This window comes from Takifugu rubripes, chromosome 11 (assembly GCF_901000725.2).
Source record: "Takifugu rubripes chromosome 11, fTakRub1.2, whole genome shotgun sequence".
Lineage (NCBI taxonomy): Eukaryota > Metazoa > Chordata > Actinopteri > Tetraodontiformes > Tetraodontidae > Takifugu > Takifugu rubripes.
Window position 1 is genome coordinate 9,835,900 of NC_042295.1, and position 22,671 is coordinate 9,858,570.

Genomic DNA, 22,671 nt, shown 5'->3' on the forward strand with positions numbered 1-22,671 from the left:
GGAGTGTGGTTGTTGCAAGAGAGTGAGAGAGACATAAATGATGACTGGCAGGATGGTGGGGGGAGAGCTACAGACTGAGAAGAAAGAAAAAAAAATCAGGAATTCATTATTTTCCGGTTCGGTCTGCGGATGGCTGATAAGGCCGATCAGAGGAGAATCTCATCAGGGTGTTCTGCTTTACGAGCTCACCACCGAACATTTCCACTGCAGATCCATTCGTGTGGCTCATAGCGACGTGCCGGTTTGAACAGTGCCGGTTTAATGCAGTTTAAGGATTCATTTACACTGAATTCAAAATCAGCCGCTGTCATCTAGATTGAGATTGGCTGCGTTATTGGCTATACTTCAGAGAACCAGGTGCCCAGGTCGTACAGCCCCCTTTGCACATTTGTCAATATGGTAACATCAGCCAGATAAGATGAAGTCTTATTAAACCCAAGATGATGAGAATTCCTGCGACAGATTGAATCAGCTGTTGCAGCAGCCAGGACAGGGGGACTTGTTAAAAGTTATGACGCAGCTGTGTCTTAAAAGTACCGACATTTCGTAAGTACACGCCATCCTTTATGGCTTCCTGCTGCATGTTTTCTTTTCTCACGTTCAGAAGAAGGGGTGGGCGAGATTTACAATGAATGAATGAATTTGTTTGGTTTTATGAAGGCACTGATCCGTGAGATAGGCAAGAGGACGGGCAGCAATTTCAACTTCGTCCTTATCTGTACTCCACACTTGGACATGACTGACCCACATCTCATCCATGGGTTGTACTGGGGCTATCACATGACCTCATGTTATAGTCTCTTATATATTTTCTTTTTTAACTATGTAGTAACTGAAAATGCTCCTGTTCCCATTTTCCCACAAGTCGCAGCATTAAAATAAAATGAGAACAGTGGATATAAAATAGCTTTTGTTCAGTGTCATTGTCACACTTTAGAATGAGGAAAGCATGTTCACTGTTTACTTTCCTTCGGGATATGATAACAGCAAGTGCTTTTAATGAATCATTAACCATCAGTATTTTGTTAATAAATAGGTAGTTAATGGTGAATATGTGAACCCTAATCTAAAGTATTACCAGCAAAGTTTATTGAGATGATAATATTTGTATAATAACTGCCCTATTGCCCTACACATAAGCACTATTTAGGTGGTTATAGCTGTAAATGATAAATTGATAACATTGTAGTGGAAGGGAAATCACTAGGGGTGGCATTGTACCACTCATAAAGCTGGTTAAAAAAAGAAAAATGGTAAAGAAATGGATGTGCAATATGACCGAGGCTTGTAAAAAATGGGTAAGTTTATATATTTTTTTAAATCCCTTCTGTAACAGAATAACTGGGTGCAGATGAGAGCTAGATAATAGCTGTGTGGCAGCAAAGTAAATATGGACGCGCAAGTTGCGAGAGTGGCGACTGGGTCAAACGGAAGAGAAACCAGACATGACCTGAACTCCAGCCAACTTCCTCTTAGTCCTCGTTACGCTCCAACTGCTCCCTGAAAAACAACTCAAACAGGGAATAACAGTCATGTTTAGACTGGTTCATTATGTATCCAGTTATTGATTGTTGTTGGCTTTATTATTGTGCATCATCTAGTACGCTATAGTGAACGTTTACTTGGAAGTTCTAAAAAATGTTTAGGGAAATGTGTTTCCTTCAGGGCATCTGGTGGCTTTATAGTGGGGGTTTTTGTCTCCAGGGGCTTAACCCAGAGTCTGATCCCTGGACACCCAATAGTTGCTCGTGAAAGGAGCAGAAATAAAGACTTAAATGCAACAACAGAATTCCTAGTTGTGATAAATATGAGAATAAAGGTACAGCACAAATGGAATATTGTCACTGATGCCAACAACTGCTCTCTGTACACAGCAATATTTATTTAAAGTTTTCAAGATTAGTCACCAAGCGCCTTGCCATAAAGGACCAAGTAAGGTTGTGACTAAGTTTCCAGTGTTTACTGCTGCCTTTGTCTGCCTCCTTTTATTAATGCACCTGTCTGATACTGACGTGGGAGTCGCGTTCCCAAAAAATAACTTCACGAGAGGACTTATTAATCCAGGTGATGGAAACATTGAGACACTGCTGGAGTGGATGTGCCGAGGCCATGAGATGATTTGGCTTCTGCTCTGCCAGGTTGAGGTGCACTGACATTTTGCTGCTAAATGATGTTAAAATCAATCCCCCCAAGGCTGGAATTCCTCCACTATCTTCAGCTTCTGGGCCAGAAAATGGAGGTCAGGTCCAAACATGAGGGGATGAGGGGTCAATTTAGTCAGCATCTTGGTAACTATAAACCCCCCTCTTCCCCTCTTGCTGCTCTCCTGTGATTCCAGTGGAAGCTGCAGGAGATTAAAGTCATCACCTCGGTGCTGCTCCCTTGTTTGCACACGACGGACGTGTTCCAGCTATTTCTGTGATTGCAGTTGTGATCCTGCACTGATTTTTGCAGTTGCAGCCTATTTTGTGCTCCAAACAACAACTCTTGGGAGTTTATCCATACACTCATTCCACGGATTGCACCGACTGGACTCCAAGAATTCCTCCAATCTTCCTCCACTTTTCAATCAAACTAGTGATTATGTCAAACATGCACCAAATTAGAAAGTTGAGTTTGTGTTACTAAGCAACCGTATCTCATTTGTTACTAATCACAGGAGAAAAGTGGGCGCTGATTTGTGACAAGACATTTATATTCTGTCTATATTCTGTGAGAAAAAACAAATAATGTAGATCAATGAATGTCTCTTATATCCCAGTTATGGTAAGAATGTATTTTATTTTATGTTGTGGACAGATTTGCTTCAGCAGAGAATTTATGGCAGCAGTTACCAGAAGGATCTTCCTGTGATCCTCTCACATATCCGCCACGTGCGCTGTATTGATTATGGCGATGGTGTCCGTTGGGATTAATTTAAACCTCCATAAGAGGGAAGCTGATCCAGGAAAAAATGTATTCTAAAAAATGTATTTACTTTCCCAACAAACCACAGGTCACCCCCTTTAAACTACCCTGAGGGGGGGGGGGCAAACTCATTCACAAATCCATCAAATTGGCCTTCATCCACAGATTCCTGCTCTTGGGTAGCTGCTCAATTTTAAATATGCCTGGAATCACAAAGATATTACCTTAAACTTTGACACATCCTGTAACTATTCAGCACCACTCCTCTGTCTGCTGCCTGTCCTTGGCTCTTCCTCAGCTTCCACCTCCACCTCTATGTCTTCAGAAAACACAACACAGACCCAATACATTTTAAAAAGGCGGCATTAAAAACACATACTTCCCTTTTCTAATCGATGTGACGTGACTCTGCATGACAGTTGCATACAAATCCTGCAGACGAAACTCACTCAGCCCATTATAGCCACGCGCACCTCTAGTTTGAATGATGATAGGTGAGTTCCCTTCGTGCGGCTGCATTTTAAAGCCATAGTGTTACTTTGACTTGTTTTTCATAAGGGCAGGCGCGATGCCATTAAATGATTTTTTGCATGATGGTTTATCACTGATTAATCCGCCTTTTTACGCGCGAACCAGACAGACCGCAGAAGGAAGAGGCGTGAATTGACATGCTGCTCAGATGTGATCCGATAAGGTCCAATGGGAGGAACGCAAAGTGCGCGTTTGGACACGGGAGGCTCCTCAGTGGCTTTGAGCGGTGCGCACCTCCCCTCTCATCGAAAAAGAGCCTCCTCTCCCTTTACACAGCCTGCCCGTAATTCCTGCTCTTCGTGCCAGAGCCTGCAGCTGTCTCTGCTGTGACCCACCGCCGCTCCTGCGGGAGAATCGACTTCTCCGCGCCTATCAAGACTTGATTCTTTTTTCCCCACATCACCGCGGACGCATGAGCGCAAACGCTAAAATCTCAGCAACTTTGAAACATTTTTCAACACCTCTGGGATGGAAACACCTGACATTTCGTAACAACTGCGGGACTCTTTGTAACCGTGAAGTCGACAGGAATGTGGAATACAAGTCGCCAGGGGTGAGTTTTGTTGTTTTGCGGTTCTCGGTTGTATTGTGTTTCGTGCGCGTTGCGCAAAATTGAAGTTTGCTGCGTGGATTCGGAGTCAGGGAATGTAACCCTGTTACTGTAGAAATCACACCGCCGCAGATGATTAAATCCGTCATCTGCTCTTTGAAAGGACATTAAAAAAGACGTATAACAGAATTCTCGTCCTGCAGTCAAAGGAGCTGCACCTGACACAATGACCACAGACCTGAACCTGACGTCCCTGCTGAATGTCACCGATGTCCACAACAACACAAGAGGATGTTCGCTCACCAAAACCGGCTTCCAGTTCTACTACCTGCCCACCGTCTACATCATCGTCTTCATCACAGGGCTGGTGGGCAACAGTCTGGCCATTTGGATGTTCGTGTGCCACATGAGACCCTGGAGCAGCATCTCGGTCTACATGTTCAACCTGGCCCTGGCTGACTTCTGCTACGTGCTCTCGCTGCCCTTCCTCATCTTCTACTATTTCAACAAGACCGACTGGATATTTGGGGACGTGCTGTGCCGGCTGCAGCGCTTCATATTTCACGTGAATCTCTACGGGAGCATCCTGTTCCTGACCTGCATCAGCGTCCACAGGTACACCGGACTTGTTTACCCGCTCAAGTCTCTGGGGAGGCTGAACAAGAAAAGCGCCGTTATCACCAGCGCCTTGGTGTGGCTGCTGGTCATTGTCTCGATTTCCCCCATCCTTTATTACTCCAGGACCGGACTGAAGAACAACGCGACCACGTGTTACGACACGACCACTGTGGACGAGCTGCCGGGTTATTTCATCTACAGCATGATTTTGACTGTCTTCGGCTTCTGCGTCCCCTTTATTATCATATTCTGTTGCTACGGCATGATCGTGAAAGCGCTGATCTACAACGAGATGAACAACGCGCCGCTGCGGCAGAAATCCATCCACCTGGTGATCATCGTGCTGGTGGTCTTCGCCGTCTCCTACCTTCCCTTTCACGTGATGAAGAACCTGAACATGAGGGCTCGGCTCTACTTCCAAACGCCCGACATGTGCGAGTTCAACAACCGCGTCTACGCCACCTACCAGGTGACGCGGGGCCTAGCGAGCCTCAACAGCTGCGTGGATCCCGTCCTGTACTTCCTGGCCGGCGACACCTTCAGGAGGAAGCTGTCGCGGGCCACAAAAAAAAACTCCAAGAAGGGGGACCACATGCACCAGTCCAAGAGCGACGAGACGGCGCTCAACAGCCTGGCGGAGAACGTGGAGAACGGGGATCGCAGCCTGTGACAGCGCTCATCTGTGCAACTGACTGCTAAAAAAATGCACTGTGGAGGCTGACGATGGAGACCCCATGTTTCAACCCCGCCGCTCTCCTCTCAGCCTGTTGGCGTTGATAAGCTACGTGACCGTATCGTCCTGTATTTGTGTTGTCTTCTGAGTGTTCCAGCCATCGCTACTCGTCCTCACAGAAGAGTTAGTGATGCTTATAGTTGGATAAAAGGGACAGACCGATAGCAGCTTCTCCCACCGCCGATTTGGCCTGCAATCAGTAGATGACACTCGATTAGAGGAATAAGCGAATGCACCGGAGCAGAGCTGGTTGCACAGACGGTTTTCTAATGCACATTGACCTGAAACCTCTGCTCATCACTCCTCGTTTGTTCCTCCGTCTCTCGCTGATGGGTGAGAAATGCAGATTTCTCACCCTGACAGCTCTGAGGTTCTGCCCTTGCTCTCTGTTGATGTGTTCTGTACAGGGGGGAAAAAAACTACCCGTAGTATTTTTGTGTTATATCTATGATGCTAACATGAATGTTCTGTTTTTTTCATATTTACTGTGCACAATGTTGTGACGTTGTAGAGTTGCTCGTATCGTTGACACTAATCCAAACCTTAAGGTCACAAAGAGTGCCGACTAACTCTGACAAGTATGCAAAGAATAATGATTGCATACACAAATGAAGACGGTTGTATGAGATACCTTTCAGTATATACGGCACTCATATGTGCTGGTGTTCCTTGTTCGTATGTGGGCTGTAAGATGGATGTTCCATGTCTGTGTTTGTGCCTTTGTGAACCTGTAATGTGGTTGGCTACTAATCAAGAAGGGAAGTGAATCACCTGCACTGGATATTTGGGGCCATCTGTTACTTTTTCGTCAATAAATTTTGATATTTAAAACATGCTAGATGGTGACTTTCTCTGAGTGTTTAGACCCCTCGGCTACCTGCTGTTAGTGTGAGCTTTAACACTGCTGAAAATAGAAGAACCGGATCTCGTCCTGTTGATGGCTTAATGAGCTCAGCTTTAAATATATCTGTTTCATTTACTGTGGTATTAGACTGTCATTTCAGAGCAGTGACAGAAGGGTAAAGGTCCAACTGGAGGGTGAAGATCACAATTCTTTATTATAATGTAACGTATTGATGATTAACAGCTGATGGAGACCTTCCCGTTTCTGCGACAGCAGTTGTCGCCTGTTTTTAATTAAACATTTCCAGTCTAGTTGTGCCTCCAGCCCGGCTCCTCCTCCTCCTCCTCCCTTTCTTCCTCCGCTCTTCTCTCCATGTCTCAGCAGCGCCAGAAGGAAATGAGGGGACGAGGGGAGAATGAAGAGCGCGCCTCCAAAGGCCGCTTTTGTGTCTGACATCATGGAGTATTGATGCAGAGGGGTGAATGGGTCGTTCCTGGGAACCCAGGACCCTGGCCTGCATGGTGCGGTGAGCACAGGAAACAATCTTCTTCCCAGCATTTCCTCTGAATACAAACAGCTTTTAAACTCTTTGAGCCAGCATTGCCACCATCTTCAGTGCATTACAAAACTGTGCGGGGGAAGTAACTGTTTTAGCTATTAGTGCTCTCAGGCACTGTATCATGGCCAAAGGGTGGAACTCTGGCAAACAAATTGATGTAAATATGTTGATATGTTTGTAACATATATTGTCCATGCATGCACACAGAAGCTAATGTGAAGGACCTGAAGCCTTTAGCCTTAAGGCTTAAAACTGGAGTACTCCCCGCCAACAGTCCTCTTCCCTTTATCCCAGAAAGTGAAGGAAGAGCGACGCTGTGTTTCACTGCCTCTGACTGTTTGAATAGGTGTCGAGTCCAGACCTCAGGGTACCACAAGGACAAAGGGAAGAGTTCAGGTTTATCAGGTTTTTCTGTAAAGTACGGGGATCGTGTGTGTTCCTGCTGCGGGCAGGGGAGGCCCAGGGGGGCCAACGTCCTCCAAACTTCTCAACCGCAGCACCGGCATCTGAGATTTACAGTGGGAGCTGGCACAGTGACATCAATCACTGGGGCACCTTCTTCCTGAGCCAAAAATCCTACCAACAAAAGCACGGAGCCAGCCTTAATCAAAAGCACAGGTCCTGGGAAAGTAGCCCTGACTTCAAACATTACTGCTCGGGGGTGGAGAAGCCAAAAAAGAAGGAATTGAAAAGTTCTGATGCAGCAAACGCATGAAGGGTGTTGCCATTGATGTGTGTCATTCGCCTTGTCGCTGCTGGCAGCTGTGGTCAGGGCGAGTGTTGGTCGGCAATCCCCCAATGCCGAAGTAAAAATGTGGCGTCTATTCAAAAGAGCTGGATCTGGCAGAATTTACTGATGCCAACTGTGCATTTCCTGAGAAGCCGTTACAGCATTGAGGCCAAATAGGAGCCACATGCTACTGACATACTGCACATGGTGATGAGGTTTGCCTAGTTAAACACTTTTCAAGTATCTCCAACACCCAGTTATGAATGCAAAGCAAGAATACAAACATACTCCAGCTATTTACTTATCAGACAAGATCCGGAATCTGTACAAACATCACTGTGTGCGCCTCATTCTCGGACAGGACGCCTGTCAAAGACCTTGAATCAAAAGGTGTTTCAGCCTCAATCTCCACGGAAATGTCGTCAATATAAACACTAGTGCAGACCCGATGAAGGTCACAGTGTAAACGCAGCGGTCGGCATGCACAGATGAGATGGCGCTGAAGAACAAGGCGGCGTGCATTTGGGAGCAGCTGTCATAACGCTTGGGATCAATATCTCTGCAGCCTCTGCCGTCAAGCTGCTTGCAGATTTTCTGCAGCCTCCGTGCAGTCATCCGTCAGCGTGACGGATCGACTGACTGGTTACAGCTCACAGCCTCGCCTTTGATTTCAAGAGCCTCGGAGGCAGACGTCTGATGGTAGGAGCCGGTGTCAGTGGGAACGTCGCTCATTTGGAAAAGTCGGAGCCGGTGCGATTGGGCAGACAGGGCGGCGTGACCAGGGCGACAGGGGCGACCCAATCTGGATAAAGAGACGCATGAAAGGGAGAGAAATGAGCTGATGTTAAACAAATCTGGTTGAGCGGATGTGGAACAAGCAGGACGAAAAGATCTAGGGTTAATAGACACGCCATGGATATTCGAAATAAGTAGAATTGGCTGGAGGGCGCGGGGTTTCGGTCCGCAGAGTAACCTTTAGAATATCAGAAATATGGAAAATATCAGTCAGATTACCCTCACAGTCTCGGGGAGACGGGTCCAGGAGACCCAGAGGTGGTTCTGACGTCTGCTTCTTCAGCCTTTTGATCGGCTGTTTCAGCAGAAGAAGAGGAGGGCCAGTTTCACAACGGAGGTGTGCAAAGTGTCCACATAAACATGCTGAGGCCCTCTTCGTCCAGCAGCACGCTTGTTTTTAGTCAGAAAGTGTCACCTTGTACTTCAACCTCCAGCTCTGCAGCCTAAATAGACAGCTCCTCCTCAGTGGCTGCGAGGGGGATTTAGCTTAAGTGATTTCTGTTTATGTAGCGGGTGAATAATGGAAAGTATATGGCAACAAAGTTAAACGTACATATGGGAAAGTAAAACTGAGGCTGACCTCTGACCTTTGCAGATTGCTTTGGCCCTGGTTGCTGCTGGTTCAATGTTATGTGGGCTCCCTGAAGGTCACTGCAAAGTGTTCAAGGAACACAACGTTGCTTTTCAGCTCTCAGAGTAAAGAGGAGCATGACCTTTTTTGACCCCATCACTCAATTTCTTAATCATTTTTGGTCTAGAAGGAGAAGAATCCTTTAATGTGTCAGATCTCTTACAGGACTCACAGTTTCTATTCATTATTAGTCACTCCAGTCTCCTTTGCAGAGTAAAGAAGGCTGACATCAAATATTTACCTTATTTCCCTCTAACAAATTCAAATTCATTAGGATTTTACATTCTAATGAGGAGCTGCGGCTTTGAAAGTTCACATGAAAACGCTGCGATAGCGAATCTCCGTTACGGCTCTAATTGCCATTTAACTTTGCCTTTGAGACTGCGATGTGGCTCCTTCAAATTTAATCTCTTTAAAGTTCCCTCTGAAGGTTTTTCACACCGTTTGTCATTTCTCTCGGCTCCACGAACAACTGTCGTGGATTCCGAACACTAGCAGCTCCTGTTCCGTCACCTTTGCACGACGTTAATGATCCACCAGTGCTGTCAGGAATTTGACCTCCTGGGATGAGCTTATTTTCCATGTTGGCATTTGAAGGAACACGCCAACGTCATGCAGGCCTGGCAGGTGACTTTCTGGGTATTTACTGCCACTGTGTTCTTAGTGTGGGTGTTGGCTCCTTATTATATCAAGATAAGAGCGGATCATCAGCCTCCAGCTTCATTATTGGCTGCTTCTAAATTGCAAAGACGCGCCAAAAGGGTCCCACCTTATAACGAACGATGTCCTCATTTTGGTAGTAAAATAAGTAATTTGGTGCTCAATAAGTACCAAAGACAAAGACACACACACACACACACACAAATAATGGATCCACCGTCTGCATATGCATACACTCCTCTGTGATCCTTTAGTGAAAAGCAGTGGAGTACTTTCCCCTCTCAGGAAAACAGCTGATGAAACAATTCGCCCTCGACACTCGTGCGCCGCTGAAATCGACCAAAACACCAATGGGGAGATTGGAAATTGCAAGGTTTACGTGCACCTTTAGCGGTTTTACCTGTGAATACTTTTCAGTGTGAAATTCCCTCTCCTGACCTTCTCAGGTGACTACACACACACACCTTCATATTTCTGCTCTTCCCCTTCAGCCTTGTTTAGATTCTATTATCCTCTATTGCTTGGCTGCCTCACCCTATTAATCCTAGCAGTTCCACTCTGAGTGTGTGTGTGCGCGCGCGTGCGTGCGTGCGTGTGCGCGTGCGTGCGTGTGTGTGTGTAGCTATTTCTCATTTCACCTAACCCATTAATCATTGGCAACCATTTGGTAGCCAGGCTGTACTCTCAGCAGCCTAAACACACACACACACACATGCACACACACTCTCTCACACCCACACACAAACACAAACACACACACACACACACACACACACACACACCGCTCACGCAGGTGTCCCATTAATGCTTCTTTTGTCTGGAGGCTTGTGTTGATTTTTTATTTTGGTCTTAGTGGGCGAATGTGGACTCCAGCAGGTTACGTCTCAGTCAACCTGGCCTCAGATCGAAGACTACAAGAAACATGCACAAAGATGGTTGAAGTTAGTGTAGTGTGAAGTTAGAATTTTCCCCACCTTTCGGGATTCCCCTTCCTGTGGACGTACCTATCTGTCTGTAAGGCGACCCGCCTGTCCTGGATTCCCTTCTAAACTTAGCCGGGTGGCAGCAGCCCTTGGGTGGTCTCTGCCAAGGGTCACCGAGGAGGTCGGGGTGGGCCCGGGCGTCAGCTGACGTCACCTGTATATGCAGAGATCATTGATTCTGGAGTTTTATGGTCTTTGTTCTTTGGATTTGAGCAGCTGAGCTGTCACATGACTGAGACACCCAGCGCTGTAGAGGCCCCTTCTGTGGTTCCAAGAAAGATGCTGTGGATTTCATAAATGCCACAGGTGAATGTCACCCAAAATAAAAGTACACCTAAAGGAAACAACACACACTTCTGCAGAAATCTTAGTTTGTAACGTTTATTCACCTCAGTACTTCCTGGTAAACAGCAGCCCAAATTCCATGAATACATTCCAATTAGGATGACGACATGTTCTTTCTGCACCTGTGTTCCACCAATCAGGGCCCTTCAGCACCAAGCCTCGCCCCTCAGCAATTCTAGGGAATTTAAATGTCTGTTGGCTTTAAAAAAAACAATCCTCTGGACTTCCTTAGTGACATGTCTGTGGTAAGTAAGTCACACACAGACTTACTCCCCAAAATCATTTAACTTCCTTGTGCCATCAATCGATGTTTTTGGTGACTGGGGGCGTTTTCATCAACGGTTCTCTGCTTATACCGCTGTTTTTGCTGAATTTATTCAGGAAAAATGTGGTCATAGTCAAGTGCTTCTCTAATCTACGTCAAACTGTACAAGTTAGATCGCTTCTCTTACCACACACAATCTATTTAAAGTCTTAAAACTCCCGTGGACCCCAGATTCTTTCCCATTCCACCTCCCATCAACCACAGTGGCTTTGATGGCTTTGATTTGAATGCCTGAATCGCTCTAAATGTGTAAAAGCAGTAATTGGATTGCTGTTGGGTTCTCTGGTGGTCCTTTTTTCCCCCTCACAACACTGAACACTGGATTTGTGGAAAGGGGCGTTTTAACATTCTCTCCATCCTGCACGCTCCAAACCATTTAAAGAAAACAGCTTTCTTCACTTTAATGAACTCCCCAGAGAGGAAGTGAGAATGTCAGAGTGATTTCTGTGACGATGTCAGCAATACCGGGCCTCTCCCTCTTGAACTTTGACCCCCCGGCAAGCTGCAGCACTGGACAGAGAATATGTATTATTAATGATATCCAGATTCCTCGCTTGAAAGCCCTGCATTGTGGACTGGATGAAAGGGTCCCTGTTCTCTATCTCACTTCTCTCTGTCTTATCTGACATCATATACTCCCTCTGTTGTTCACAGCATCGTTGACACTTGAGTTTGCCTGTAGAACTGCAGAACAATGTCAATGAATTGATGAGTTTTTTCACCAGACTGTCGGGGCTTTGTTTCTGGACAGGATGGTGTTTAACTCAGAACAACGGCTTTTTGTCTCCAGGCAGGAGATCACCTCTCTGTTCTGTTTATGCTCCATCTTGGGATTGTGAAATCGCAGTGTTGATACAATAATATGGGTTCTTACATAAACCAGAATGAAGCCATTTTACTGAGCTTGCACGCACGCTGCACATGACACCGAATCCTGGAGCCTTCACGCACACCTGATATTTGAACTGCAGGTAATTTTCAGCTTCCATGTTTGTGGGCGCGGGTCTGGCTCCCTCTAGTGGACAGTGTGGCGCACTGTAGAGGGGATCCAAGTCATTTCAACTACTAATATAATAATCTAAAATTGGTTTAAAGTATAAATCTGTCTTTTAAAGATATGTATTCGCACACGCCCACACACACACACACACACACACACACACACACACACACACACACACACACACACACAAATACAAACACACACGCACCTCCTAAATTTATAAACATTTCCACTGTTGTGCTTCGGTACCATGGAGATCAAATCTTTATCCGAACACCATCAAGTATAAACACTTGTCAGACAACCTAAACTATACTCAGGCCATCTTGCCATCAAACACCTCATTAAAAAAAAGGAAGGGAAATAATAATCCCTTTATTTCATCTTCTTGCTGAACATCTGCAAAAGAGCAGAGGTGCAATAGTCCCAGGCTGAGGATAATGATTAAAAATTCAAATGCAAAAATACATTTTCAATACAATGGCTCAGATCAGCACAGCCTGTGAACTCCTCTGTGGACAGAGGAATAAAAACAGAAACCAATATGACCTGATCCAGTAGCATCTTGGATCTAGTTTTGCAGCCATGGTTTGACTTGAGTCACCATAGTTGTGTTGATGTCACGCTCTGATGATGATGAATGACCATCTCTGAACATCTGACTCATTCATAAATCTAAATGAGGCTGAGTGGAAACACAAACGACATAAACACATTCATTAGTGCTGGAGCGTCTCGCCGCGGGTCTTTTCTCCTTTGAAATCTCGGCCTTAAAAAGTGTGTGAACGGCCTCCGAGTCCCGACGGGATAGAAAACATTGGAAGAGGCTTATCTCTGCCATTAATTAGCTGGATGGCTTCAGACATTTTAATTAGTCTACTGTCACTCTCACAGGATGTGTGCTGGGGATTAAAGGTGGCCCGCCACACTTGTTCTCTTCTTCTGAGTGTTCACTTTTTCACTGAATAGATCACAGAGGCCCCCTCCTCAAACTGTTCCAGCCTACTTAGGCCAGACTCTGAGGTGAAAACAGGTATTTACTCAAAGACAGTGAGCCTGGTCCTCTCAGGAGAGGCTATGCATGCTAGCATTAGCATGGTGTTAACAAAAAAACGTCTTCCTTTTGTGTGTTTACCAATAGACTTTGCATAAATCACCATAGCCTGTAGCTTTAACTACTTACTGCAGCACAGAATAATTAATTTAACTCTAAATTAGATGCACACCTAATTGTTAATTGTCCTGGGGTTCCTAGCTGTTTTCAGACAAGGTGCTGCGTGCAAATGTCAGACACTCAAAATTGATGAATAGCTGGAGGATCAATCCAGATGTGTTTATCAGGATTCCTTAAATTCTGAAACACTTCCAGTCGGCTGCCAGCGTGTTTCCATGTGAATGCTCACGTTGCAGAAACACAGCTAAAGTTCCTAACTTTTCCACTGGCTTACACAAGTTTACACAAGTTCACTTGTTTTAGTGTTGAAGCATAAAATACATTCTCTCGAAATGCATTTCAACTTTAAAGGTTTTCTGTTTGATTCTTATTTGCTTGGGAGGAAGAAGTAAATGAGTCTGTACAAACCACATGACCGCAGTGCGAGACGCCACACATCACCCTTCTTACTCTCTTTTGGTCGCTGCAGAAAGTCACCCTGGTGGAGTTTAGAGGGTGGGGGTGTGTGTGAAGCATAGCCGCGTTTGCCTAATTATCAGCGGCGTGTGAAAACAAACCTCGGTTGTGTCTGACAGGATGGCCTGGTTTTACATTCAGAGGGATTGTTCTCACAGACGTGTCAATCTACATCACACAGCTCGGGGTCACGTTACCCACCGTCCCTGAGGGGAGATGCCTCCATTGTCTCCAAAGCGCAACTGGTTCCTTAATGGGATTTTGAGGAGTGACTGGGGCTGCAGGCCACTCTGAAAGCCCATGTGACAGGTCAGCCACACGTTTTATTTCTAAAACAACAAAGACCCGAGGTGTCACGCACCTTTTTCTAAACATTTGAAGGCATCTTGCCTTTGCTTCTCAAATAGGTTTGCATCTAATTTAGTTTAATTATCTGTGAAGATGTTTTCGGAGCTTCGCTGATGGATTTACAGATCAAAAATGAACGTATGGCAGCGTTCGCAGAGCCAATGAATTAAACACCTATTGATCCAGCAGTGTTTTTCCAATCGATCCCTGTGAGGGATGAGATCACGACTGCGGTTCAATCATCACGGCGCTGTGCTGACAGGCATTGAGCGGAAACAGCGGTTATTCCACATGTGGCAAGAGGACATTATAATTGGTTTATACACACCCAAATGCACACACGTCAGAGTTAGAAATTATTCAAATGATTCACTTTATTGTGACGCTTGTTCCAGTACTTTCTACACTGATAATTCAAAGGAAACTTTAGATGTAGTTCAGACATTGATTGGACTGACTTTACAATTTTACAATAATACAATTTCCCTGGAGAAAGAGATTTTTCATACTGGAGAACCAAAATATGCATAACAGTGCTGGGACAAAAGCATTAGTGTCCCAATAATGCTTCACAAGTTAGCTCACGAGTCGCATCTTCATGGTTCTTGTCACCTCATTTTAGTTTGAACAGCAAACACAACACTGCAGTGCTGTAAACTCAGCATTTTAACTTTCTTTCCTCTGTTAAATGTTTATTCCTCTGTTAAAATCTGAAAGATAACTTCCCAATACAACAGGAATACTATAAAGCTGAAGTTGAGCAACAGGTTAATAAAGTACATCAGATAAGTGTTTCCAGTAATTTTCTGACAGTGACTCAAGCAGTAATAGGCTCATGGATTAGTAATGTCGAAACTAAGGTGTGGCAGGCCTGCTGAGGAGCTGCGCTGACTTCGCAATAACAGACGTCCTGCACCTTGAACGCAACACGTTTGAGTGACGTCAGGCGCAGGCGGCGTGCTGCTGAATGTGGGCAGGAAGCGGGAGAAAAAACAGAAAAGTTAACGAAAACTATCGAGCGCCGCAGCGGAAGTTAGAATTTAAGACGCAGAGGCCTGATCGTTAAGTATCGTTAACATCAACAAGATGTAATTAAAAATATAATTTAGTGTGATTATTCAGCATATCTGTTTATTTCTGAAGTAAACCTCTACGTTAAGCTGATTTCGAGGGCGATATAAGACCACCTTACTTTTATTTTGAAAGGCACTAAAGGAAGTGGTTACCCATTGTTATGGGAAGTGAGACGCTGGCAAAGAGGCAGCGGCTGCACAGCGGCTATGAGTTGAGCGAAAAGGGGGAAGCTTGCTTAAGAACCGGCTGTGCTGTCTTGGGGAACTCAGCCTGACTCAACGCAAATGTTGGCCGAGGGTCGCAAACAACCGTCTTTTCCTCCGGAACGGCAATAGAAGGCGGCCACGCCCAGAATCCATCGATTGGATCGTGTACCAGCTGCTGGCGGAAGAGCAGCGGCGAGAGGTTTGAAACCCAGCAAGGCGGCTAGCGGGCTCACAGCGGAGAGGAAGCAGGAGCGTCGCTGATCGGGGAACCATGAGAGAGTACAAAGTAGTTGTTCTCGGCTCCGGCGGAGTCGGCAAATCCGCACTAACCGTGCAGTTCGTGACGGGATCCTTCATAGAAAAATACGACCCCACGATAGAGGATTTCTACAGGAAGGAGATCGAGGTGGATTCCTCCCCGTCCGTCCTGGAGATCCTGGACACGGCGGGGACCGAGCAGTTCGCCTCCATGCGAGACCTGTACATCAAAAACGGGCAGGGCTTCATCCTGGTCTACAGCCTGGTCAACCAGCAGAGCTTCCAGGACATCAAACCGATGAGGGATCAGATCATCCGGGTGAAACGGTACGAGAGGGTGCCGATGATCCTGGTCGGAAACAAGGTGGACCTGGAGGGGGAGAGGGAAGTGTCGTCCGGGGAGGGGAAGGCGCTGGCGGACGAGTGGAACTGTCCCTTCATAGAAACTTCAGCCAAAAATAAAACCTCGGTGGACGAACTGTTTGCAGAGATAGTCCGACAGATGAACTATGCCTCAACACCAAATGGCGACGACCAGTGCTGCTCGTCTTGTGTCATTCTTTAAGGAGAGCCGCGGCTTTATATATATTCTTTGCTCAATTTTAAGTTTGCAATGGTAAGTTGGGGCCCCTCAATGCACAACCAACATACACGAACCGTAAAGCATCTGTTGTTTTGAAAGCCAATTCAAAAATAAGCATAGAGTGTAGAATATGTAGTTTCATGTCACATGTTTGCCGTGTTAACGTGGGACCCGAGCAGAACTTGGCCCTATTGTTGTGCTGAGCAGATTGGGGACGTGTGGAGGGCCAGACCGACTATATTCAAGAGCTAAGTTTTGATTCTGAGCACCCACAGTGGAACTAGGGAGGAAAAAAAGGCTTACATGGCATTTTCCTGACTGAGGAGTCGGGAGATTCCAAAGTTTCTGTCTGACCTACATTCACACATCCTCCCTGAGCTCAGGCCAAGATGAGCCCTGAAGTCTGGGCTCCTCAAGTCTGGGCTCCTCAGACTGCTGTCATTGGTCAGAAGTTGTGTGACTGACATCTGTCTCTTGTTTGCGGCAGTGTGTTGCAGCGAGTGTGTGCCGTCGAGCTCTTCTTCTTCTGCGATCCCACCCCTTCCCCCCCACAGCCCTGGAGGACAACACTGGGAGGAATGTTGCAAGGGGGGGGGGTGCAAAAGGAGGAGGAGGGGAGCGACTGAGACAGAGGGAGGGGTCCATTCTTCAGGAATTCCGCCGGTTTGGAGTATCTTTGCTGCCATTGATCGGTGCCCACCGTCGATGTCGACTTGGCTGCAGTACTTGAACTGGACACAGAGGGCACCACTGAGACACTTATAAATGGATATTTCTAGTAAAGAGAGACTATATTTTGATAAATATCTGCACAATCGGGGGCAGGTGGAGCTGCGGGTGACGTCCCCCGCAGCCTCTTCAGGAGCGGTGCTCCAGAATACTCCAACCCCCCCCTCCCAAAGTCAAAACTAACGGACGCCACTTTTCCAAAAGTGGACTTAGCCCAACCTGACCACTTTTTTTTTTTTTTTTTTTTTTGGGTCACCCCTGCGCCCCTTCACCTGCTCATCAGCGGGCGTGAGGACCTCAGCTGACGTGACACAAGAGCCGGTTACCTGATCGGCTTTGTGTCGAGTGCCTTCCCCCCCCAACAAAAACCCAATCAGCTGTGTCAGATTCAGTGCCAACCTACACGCAGCGCCAAAACAACCCTTCATCCCGCTTGTTGTGAACGTCTGGATCATCACGCCGGGAGGAGGGTGTAAAAAGTGTTTGGTTTTTTTATCGCGGAACGGTCTGTTTTTATTTTTATTTTTTTTTGGGCTAAATCTGGTCCTAGCTGTATCTTTTAATGCGCAGGTACTGGAAACCCGAATATAGAACCACCTGATATCTTCCAGACCGCAACTGATCAAAATCTCTCCGTTCTTTTATTTTTGTCGTTTTTAGCCAGAAATGTGATGATGTACCATTGACAGATCTAACTTGATTGTAAGTTCGATTTCAGATGAGCCATTTTAACAGTGGTCTGTCTGTTTAAAAAAAAAAAAGACTTTTAATACAAACGGCATTTTTAAAGAAAGAACCCAAGCTGTGTTTTGTCTTTGTTGACGTCTGCTTCCTGAACTTAACCAGCGTGCTTGATTACGTGGTCGTTGAGCCTGAACGGAGGCGTCACGTGCACTTTATGCAACAGCTCGTCTTGTTCCGCTACTAAAGACGCGCATGTGTTGATCAACCGGCCCGCTTCGACTTCACTTTTTTCCTTTTGCATATTCAGGCGTGTGTAATTATTCCACCCGTGCCGTAACACTGACGAAGCGTGCGTGAAAACATCGGCGAACAGGTGGTTGATCCTTTCGACTCCCTTCATCTGTCATCTGGCTCGAAGCGCGTTCGTTCCCGCCGCTGCTCTCGCAGGCCCGGTTACGCAAGCCTCAGATGGGTTTTTATACATCATCTGTGTGGGTGTTTGGCCCAGAGTCTCGCGCTGCGCCGTACGAGTGGGCGTCGGGTTGCGTTTGCAGCTCGGCCTCTCTGCTCCCGTTTACCTGCCGGGCTTACCTAGAGCCGGTCCCAGTGTTCCCGGGAGCATTCGCGGGTCTGGCTGTGCTGTAAATTCGGGATTCACGTATTGTGATGATGGAGGAGGAGGTCTGGGTCGGATCTAAACAGCTAGCGTGGGTGTGTTACTGATATTCTGAAATGTTTAATTGCAGTCTTTTGCTATGGCGCTTTTGCCTGAGCTCTGTTTTAATTGATGTCGATGGCGAGTCCGACGCCATTATTGTCAACTCTTACAGCCGCTGTTACACTGTTTGCTGTTTCCGCGTCAAACGCGCGCGGCGCATTTCCCCTGAAGCTAGCCCGACAGCGCGGCTGCTTAATGCGTCCTTCCAGCTTTTCCATTCAACAGCAGCCGTTCCCGCCTTCGCCAGATCCGGCACAGGCCGCGACTCGTCCACGTCTGTCATCGCGGCCGGCGGCACCTTAGCTTCCGCGCAGATGGCGCGATCGGGCAGACCTGTAGGTACCACGGATGGATGGACGGACGGACGGACGGACGGAGGGGAGCAGTCGCTGTAGCCGTGCCCCAGATACTGTAAACGCCCACCCCCACCGCCACCTCGCACCGTTGCACCGTCGTGCTGGGGCGTAAACATCTGATAGCAGAAGAATTTGCCCTTTGGAGAGAGAGCAGCTTTTCAGGTTCCTGTTTCTTCTCCTTCCAAGCGTTGAGGAGAAAGTTTCACTTCCCCCACAGCCTCCTTGCGGTCGCGGCTCTCATCTTTTTCAGTTATTGGGTTTCGACCCAGCCGCGTGTTTTTACACCACTTTTAAGATGCCTGCTCATATCAGTGGTCTGCGGCCAACAGGAAACCGCTGCCGTTCGGGGGTTACAGGAGATCCTGCCCGTCGGTGGTTGCCGGTCGTGGGAGATGGTCATGTGATGCTGTTGCCATGGTTAAGGGAAGAGGGGGTTGGGATGTGGTACGGCTGCTGGGGTTGGCCCTGGTGACCCGTGGGAGTTCAGTGGTGGTGAAATGGGTGTCCGACTGTTTGATCATCCCTGTTTTCTCACCTTTACACCCGGGGGGGGGGCAGGGTTTACTACAAAGGTTGATTTAAGATGGTGTTTAGGCGTCCGTGCTAGCTTCAACGGTTCAGTGGTGAGGAATGTTGACTTCCCCATGTCTGTTGTTTTTGTTTGAGGGCTTTTTATTCTTTTCTTATTGAAGCGTCGGCTCTGACAGGAGACAGGAAGTGTTGCCACATCGCCAGCGAGAGTTGGGGGGGGTGTGTTTGATTTTTTTTTTCTTCTTTAACATGGGACTTAATCACTATATAGGCTCCTGCTTGAATTACAGACTTCTCTTCCTCCTGCAGCGTCATCGCTCTATTTTTGAGGCTCTGTCGTGCTCTCGAATGTGTTTTCTCCCCTCTTTTTTTTTTTTGCCTGTGTGGAGGCTAACGCCGTCTACAGAATCGCTCGCATTTCTGCTGCAGCTGTGTTTTTTGGGGTTTTTACGGCGCTCGTCGGCCTTCCTGAATGCAGCATTACCATAACAACGCAGGAATGACCGTTCCTTGTTTGTGTTCCCCTCCGAGGCTGAATGAGCTGTGTTTTTGCTGTCTTTACCTCACACATGAACACACACACATACACACACACTGTATTTATCCTAGGTTAGGCCCATTTAAACCCAGCAGACTCGCAGCATTCCGGTACAGAGGCTGTCCACACGTGTTAGTTTCCACATGACCCACTTGTGGGTCTTATCAGTTCTTAGCTGGATCAATAAACCAGGCCGATCTTCACTCAGTACTTGCAGATTCTCTCAGCTGAGCATGAAAGAACCGGGCTCCTCAGCCTCTGCCCTCTGCAGACCAGGGAGCGGCCTTCTCTCAGAGCTGCGGTGGGAATGTCCCGCAATTCCTCTCATTCCTGCCATTCCTCCATCTGTAATGTCTGGACATGTCTTCAGCGAGAACTGGAACAGAGTCGGGCCAGACGGAGGGAACCGGGAGATTTATTTAGGCGGCGGATTCCTGGATTACCTAGACATGTAGACCCAGCGGAGTAGCTGCTTCAGTTGATGCTAGAAGTTGAAAAGTAGGCCAGAGGAGCCTGTCAGACAGGACTAGTCAGTCCCCGTGTCCCCTCTGCGGATTAATAACTTTTGTTCTGGTGTTGGTGAGGACGTACAGCGCTCAAGGAACTGGCTGGTAATTGGATGTGTTCGTTTTAATAAGAATTTAAATGAAAAAGGGGGGGAAAAAATCGGGTCATTGAATGTTCCGTCCCTCTGGGTGACTCGCAGCTCGTTACCATGGCGAATAAGATCTGTAGCGACACGCCCCCACCAGCCTCACCTCGCTCCCCCGCGGCCTCAGATGCAGCTCCTGAGGTCTGGGTGTGGTTTCGCTCTGGCCTCGCCGTCTGCGAATATTTCCGCGTGTTTCGCTTGACAACTTAATCCTGAGCCGACGCCGCGCCCGGTCGGGTGGTTCGAAAGGTTCGGGTCGAAACCTCGGGCCTGTTGGAAGTCCGAGACTATCGATTTCAGCCGCAGTCCGGGAAAATAACACCCACACCCTCCGACCACCAGCCCGCTGAGAGGACGCAGGGCTGCTGCGGCATCCATGGAAACTCAGCTTGTGGGAACCTTCCCGACAGGAAACGGCCGCAGTCGCTTCCTTTTTATGACGTCTCGTTTGCGTTTCCTGCGCCACAAACCTCTTCCCTCCCCACTTTGCCTCTTCTGTCACAAACATGCCCCCCCCCCCCAGTCGGTTGCTATTGTGGTCAGAAGGAGGTTTGTGGCATCCTCCTCCAGGGCCTGACGCCGGGTCACGTGTCGCGCTCCGGCGCTGCCCTCCTGTCACCGCGGACGTCAGCATCCTAACGCGCCGCGACATCCGTCATCCCCAATCCCATCTCTTTTTCACATTTCGTCTCCCGCCCTTGTCATTATTTCTCTATCTGCCTCGCCGCTTTCCTCCCAATCGGTTTGTTATCCCCCCGCCAGTTGGAGGTGATGTGTTTCTTTTTTCAGCATCTTTTACAGTTATTTCCCACCCGCCCACATCCTCCCATCAGCAGATTCAGACATTTCCCCTGAGGCGGGGTTGCACAAAATTGGGGGAGAAAAATAAGACAAAGCCTCAGCTTTGCCTTCTAGCATGCTAATCCATGCTAATGCCGTTGATATCCCCTTTAATTATTAAAGGTGAGGTCGCAGTCTTTCTAAATAGGGTGTGGAGGCGAAGAGTGTGTTTGTGTGTGCGCAGTTCGGTGAGTTTGACAGCTGATTGTTGGTGGCACCTTTGCGTGGGTGACCCTACAGTAGCAATGTCTCTCAACAATCGCTGGGCCAGGAAGTTGAGTTTGTGGCAATTAAAAGCGAAGCGCCAACGCGTAGCGCCAGGTTGTTACGGCATGAGTCACACATTCTGGCGTTTTCGCTGACGCCTCGCTGTCATTCTCGGGCCTCTCGCACCTGGGCGGAAACATCATAGCCCTGCTGGAAGTCGCGTGGCCCGACCTCGGGCCGCCGTGGTGGATGTCCTGCGTCTGACTCCCCATGTGCTGAAATCATTTATGAGAATGTTGTTTTGGAGAGGCCATAGGAAATTACTCATATCCTGCTTGGAGCAGCGGAAGAGGAAGTCTCCCGTGACCCGGGACACTGTAGCCTACTGACCCACATCATGAGACGTGGATCCGGCTGTAGGGAGAAGAGCTGCATTACATCTGTACGGTAGGTCCATAAACACACCACTGAGTGTGTACAATCACAGGAAGTAGCTATGGAGCACAGGGTGACAACATGGGCTGTTCCACAGCTGTCTAGAACACCTTAGCTTAGTTGCTAATTATGCTATTTTGATGAACTGGTCCCGGATGTAGTCACCCCTCTTTCCCAGTTGATCTTGGAGACGGAGCTGTTTTCTCTCCCCATATGCAGCTCCAGACACCTGAAGCGGCACATCAGTCCAGAACTCTCCGCCTCCCTGACCACACGGCGCGGCTGGTTCCAAAGCAATTTACCGTTCAGTGGGGGTTCTGCTGGGATGTGTGTGTGCTAATCCGGCGTGCTGGTGGGGTTTCAGCTGAAGAAAAATCCACGCGGTGCAATAAATCTGCGCCCTCTGTATCTTGATGTCGTAGTGCTTAAATTGAACGAGGGAGATCCAGGGTTGCCTGAAGAGGCGGCCTGATGGGGACTCTTCAATAAACGTTTGCCTCTGACATGTAGCTGCTTGGAGGACGTCTTCTAAAAATAATAAAGGACAAAGCAGGACAGTATCGGATGTAATACATGTCACATGTGTCATGTGATGAGCTGCTGATTAGGGAATGTGTGCTTGCAGGAAGGAAGGGTGTTCCTGTCTAAGACTTCCTGTCCTGCTGTGT

The 22,671-nt window shown here is 47.5% G+C and overlaps 2 protein-coding genes and 1 long non-coding RNA gene across 4 annotated transcripts; 2 read left to right on the forward strand and 1 right to left on the reverse strand.

Annotated features, from left to right (window-relative positions):
• Positions 1–3,443: 3,443 nt before the first annotated feature.
• p2ry1 (purinergic receptor P2Y1) lies at positions 3,444–6,174 on the forward strand. Its single transcript, XM_003968340.3, has 2 exons — positions 3,444–3,991; positions 4,192–6,174. Exon 2 carries the CDS (start codon positions 4,215–4,217, stop codon positions 5,274–5,276), a length of 1,062 nt encoding a protein of 353 aa, XP_003968389.2. The 5' UTR covers positions 3,444–3,991; positions 4,192–4,214; the 3' UTR covers positions 5,277–6,174.
• A 4,203-nt stretch (positions 6,175–10,377) lies between these two features.
• Positions 10,378–11,065, reverse strand: LOC105417046 (uncharacterized). Of its 2 annotated transcripts, none has more exons than XR_003890095.1 (3): positions 10,931–11,065; positions 10,563–10,823; positions 10,378–10,469 (listed from the first exon to the last, which is right to left on the reverse strand). It is a non-coding gene; the product is annotated as an uncharacterized lncRNA (long non-coding RNA). The 2 variants fall into 2 exon arrangements; XR_964886.2 differs by having other exon boundaries at positions 10,563–10,695; positions 10,931–11,044.
• Positions 11,066–15,440: 4,375 nt separating this feature from the next.
• On the forward strand, positions 15,441–17,838 carry LOC101068161 (ras-related protein Rap-2b). The gene is made up of 2 exons (XM_003968339.3): positions 15,441–16,346; positions 16,801–17,838. Exon 1 carries the CDS (start codon positions 15,744–15,746, stop codon positions 16,293–16,295), a length of 552 nt encoding a protein of 183 aa, XP_003968388.1. The 5' UTR covers positions 15,441–15,743; the 3' UTR covers positions 16,296–16,346; positions 16,801–17,838.
• The last annotated feature ends 4,833 nt before the right edge of the window (positions 17,839–22,671 follow it).

What these genes read in the sequence shown, in the direction of transcription:
- p2ry1 (XM_003968340.3), top strand. Translation starts at nt 4,215, where the DNA reads ATGACCACAGACCTGAACCTGACGTCCCTGCTGAATGTCACCGATGTC.
- LOC101068161 (XM_003968339.3), top strand. Translation starts at nt 15,744, where the DNA reads ATGAGAGAGTACAAAGTAGTTGTTCTCGGCTCCGGCGGAGTCGGCAAA.